Source organism: Zea mays, chromosome 4 (genome assembly GCF_902167145.1).
Source record: "Zea mays cultivar B73 chromosome 4, Zm-B73-REFERENCE-NAM-5.0, whole genome shotgun sequence".
In the NCBI taxonomy this organism is placed as follows: Eukaryota; Viridiplantae; Streptophyta; class Magnoliopsida; order Poales; family Poaceae; genus Zea; species Zea mays.
The window spans coordinates 107,760,405-107,764,201 of record NC_050099.1 but is presented as its reverse complement, the minus strand read 5'-3'; the positions used below and the strand labels follow the sequence as shown (position 1 = coordinate 107,764,201).

Sequence of the window (3,797 nt, the reverse complement as noted above, 5' to 3'; positions counted from 1 at the left end):
TAAAAATGCTAAAGTAGTTGCTAGAAAGTTGGGATCTAAATGCAAGAGAGACAAAACTTGCATTTGAGTTCCAAAATATGTTGTAACTAACCTTGTTGGACCCAACAAGAGTTGGGTACCTAAAGCCCAAGCTTAATTACCTTGCAGGTTTATGCATTCGGGGGCTCAAGCTGGATCATTGATAGCGGATGCACAAACCACATGACGGGGAAAAGAAAATGTTCACCTCGTACGTTAAGAATAGGGATTCCCAAGATACTATCATTTTTAGAGATGGGAACCAAGGCAAGGTCAAAGGCTTAGGCAAAATAGCCATCACAACCGAGCATTCGATCTCTAATGTGTTTTTAGTATAATCGCTCGGGTACAATTTGTTGTCTGTAAGCCAATTATGTCATATGGGTTATAATTGTTTATTTACAAATATTGATGTATATGTCTTTAGAAGGAGTGATGGTTCATTAGCCTTTAAGAGTGTATTAGATGGCAAGCTCTATTTAGTTGATTTCTCAAAAGAGAATGACGATCTAGATGCATGCTTAATTGCTAAGACTAATATGAGTTGGCTCTGGCACCACCGTCTAGCACATGTTGGAGTGAAGAACCTTCATAAACTTCTAAAGGGAGATCATGTGTTAGGATTAACCGATGTCTGCTTTGAGAAAGACAGACCTTGTGCAACGTGCCAAGCAGGTAAACAGGTGCGAAGCACTCATCAAAGCAAGAACGTGATGACAACAACAAGACCACTGGAACTCCTCCACATGGATCTCTTCGGCCCCATTGCCTATCTCAGCATCGGGGGAAGTAAGTATGGTCTTGTTATAGTTGATGATTTTTCCCGCTTCACTTGGGTGTTCTTCTTGCAGGACAAATTCGAAACCCTAGGAACCCTAAAGCGCTTCTTAAGAAGAGCTCAAAATAAATTTGAGCTAAAGGTGAAGAAGATAAGAAGCGATAATGGGTCTGAGTTCAAGAATCTACAAGTTGAAGAATAACTTGAGGAGGAAGGCATCAAGCACGAGTTCTCCACTCCCTACACACCACAACAAAACGACGTGGTAGAGAGGAAGAACTTGAGAACAACTTCAATACGACCTTGTAATCTTCCATTAGAACCTCCATCCTTTGTAGCAACACAAGGTTAAAAGTACCATTCCGAGATGGCATCTCTGGCCGGGTCGTAGGTGAACTGGGGCTTGTCCTCCATGGGTGCACGGAAGAAGACGAGCCTTGTCTCACGCACCGCATCGAGGAGCTTCCAAGGCATGCCGTGTCCGTGGCCGACCACGTGAGAGGCGTCCTCCGCTACCCGCTTGCCACCCTCGTCGTCGACCTCTGTGTATTCTGTAGGACCTTCCTCCTCCACGTCTTTTGCAGGGCGATGGCGATGGCTCGGTCAGCCTCAGCGACGACTCGGAGCGCCTGTCAAGGCAGGGAGGATGAGGGGCACGGCCTCGCCAATGGACACCCCCTTTGCCTCTCTTGCTTGAGCGCGATGAACATGGGGCCAACGAACCACAGCGCGGTGGGGTGGTCCAGCACGTGCTGCAGGAGGCCCTCGTCCAGTAGGCGAGCGGTGACAAGATAGGTGCCAATGGAGACGAGCACCCCGACCGCCTTGCCCACAGTGCATAGAGGTCGGGGGGCGCCGGTGGGGTTTCCCTCTGGTAGGAACAACGTGGAGGTCGCACCCGCTGTCGCCAGCCCCAACTGATACAACAGGACCTCGCGCATGTCGGAGTCCTCTAAAGTCCAGGGACCGTAGGCACCGCCAGACCCTACGGTTTGCACGAGGGAGGTTGGCGCCGCGGCGGGGATTTGATGCTTGATTCCGTAGGAGCCAAGGGAGGGCAGCGTGGGGATCGTGTGCGTCGAGGGAGGGAGTGCGTGTATTGGCCAGTTGGCAAAACAAGGTAACAGACTACTCTTACCTTATTAATAAGTAGTAGAGATATATAATTAGGGTGGATGGAGACATAGTAGAAAGGCCTTTAGTCCCTCAAATCTAACGAGCCTAAGATCTTATATGCAAGTAGGGTGGATGGAGACATAGTGGAAATAGCTTGAAGCCAAAAAGCTGGTAGCTTGAAGCATCTGGCACAGAGTTCGGAATATGCTCTTTGTTAACCTTTATATGCAAAAGATATTGACACCTCTCCTTCAGCATCAGCATATTGCCATGTCTCACCAATCAGCATATTGCCATGTTTACCAATCTCTCGTCAATAGTGACCGGTTATAAATCATACATACAGTGGTACCATCAGGAAAGAATTTTGGTTACAAATCATCACAATTCTTATCCGAATATAAGAGTTGTTTCATCAGAAAAACAAATTTTAGTTATAAATCATCACAGTTCTCTGAGTATAAAAGAATGCTGAAATCATTAACAAGTACACCAAGAGCTGATCCATGCTTGGCAGTTCACATTAAAGGTGGTACAAGTAAAGAAGCACGAAACGGAATTTCAGTTTTATAGCATTATCATGGATCCCATAACATAACAGCTGAAACAAGGATTAAGCAGAGGCGCCACGGGATTCACAGATCCACACCTAAACCGCTAAATTAAAACCGCGAGGGACACAGACACAAACGACTTGAAGACTCAACTAAGACCACCACTCAGATCGCCATCATCTTATTCAGATCGAAGGAAATGAAAAGGGACGGACGCAGGCGGAGTCGACGATGACGGAGGGAGGGCAGCCGGACAGACCAGAGATCTAGAGCTGGCCACAGTCAGCGACCTTCACCTCCTTGGAGGTGGCGCCGCTGCGGGAGCCCACCTTCTCGATGGCCTTGACGACCTCCATGCCCTCGACGACCTGGCCGAAGACGACGTGCTTGCCATCCAGCCAGGGGGTCTCCACGGTGCAGATGAAGAATTGAGAGCCGTTGGTGTTGGGGCCGGCGTTGGCCATGGAGAGCACCCCGGGGCCGGTGTGCTTGCGGACGAACTTCTCGTCGGGGAACTTCTCGCCGTAGATGGACTCGCCGCCGGTGCCGTTGCCGCGGGTGAAGTCGCCGCCCTGGCACATGAACTGGGGGATGACGCGGTGGAAGGTAGAGCCCTTGTAGTGGAGCGGCTTCCCGGACTTGCCCACGCCCTTCTCGCCCGTGCACAGCGCGCGGAAGTTCTCCGCGGTCTTGGGCACCTCGTTGGCGTACAGCTCCATCACGATCCGGCCGGCTGGGGCACCGCCGACGGTCATGTCGAAGAAGACGTGGGGGTTCGCCATCGAGATCCGAAGCTAGGGTTTGGGGAAATTTTTCCTTCTCTATCCGCGGCTGTGGTGTGATCTGATCTGATTTGTGGGGAGAGCTGGTGCGGTAAAATAGCCGGCCGCAAGGGAGCACCGGGGTTCGTTTGCGTCGAACCAACGCGACCCTCTCTGCCGCAGATGCTGGTGGTGGTCCCGGCTCGCGCCGTTCGTTCAAGGGGCCTACTACACGCCAAGCCGAAGCCGTTCGTCCACTTCAATTTCCTTTTCCTCCTTCGTTACTGCGCGACCGGACGCCGTTCGGTGGGGCCAAACTCCACTCACGTGGAGACAGCGGGACCAGGCAGGCAGGCAGGACAATCGCGGGCCTATTGAATTGAAGGCGTTATATATGGATTCAAAGAGATTTTAACCTACTAGAAATTAAAATTCCTTCAATTATCTTCAATTAATATGAATTATGGTAGAACGGACATAGCCTGAAGGGGCTAGAGGGATGAAACCTTTGTGGTTCTGTGTTTGGTTACGCCAATTTCAAATATTTCAATTATAATTACGGATATTAAA

General features: G+C 50.0%; 1 protein-coding gene across 1 annotated transcript; it reads right to left on the bottom strand.

The window, feature by feature from the left end:
• Nucleotides 1-2,455: 2,455 nt before the first annotated feature.
• On the bottom strand, nt 2,456-3,395 carry LOC103653580 (peptidyl-prolyl cis-trans isomerase-like). Its single transcript, XM_008680450.2, has one exon. It carries the CDS (start codon nt 3,246-3,248, stop codon nt 2,733-2,735), a length of 516 nt encoding a protein of 171 aa, XP_008678672.1. The 5' UTR covers nt 3,249-3,395; the 3' UTR covers nt 2,456-2,732.
• Between the last annotated feature and the right edge of the window lie 402 nt (nt 3,396-3,797).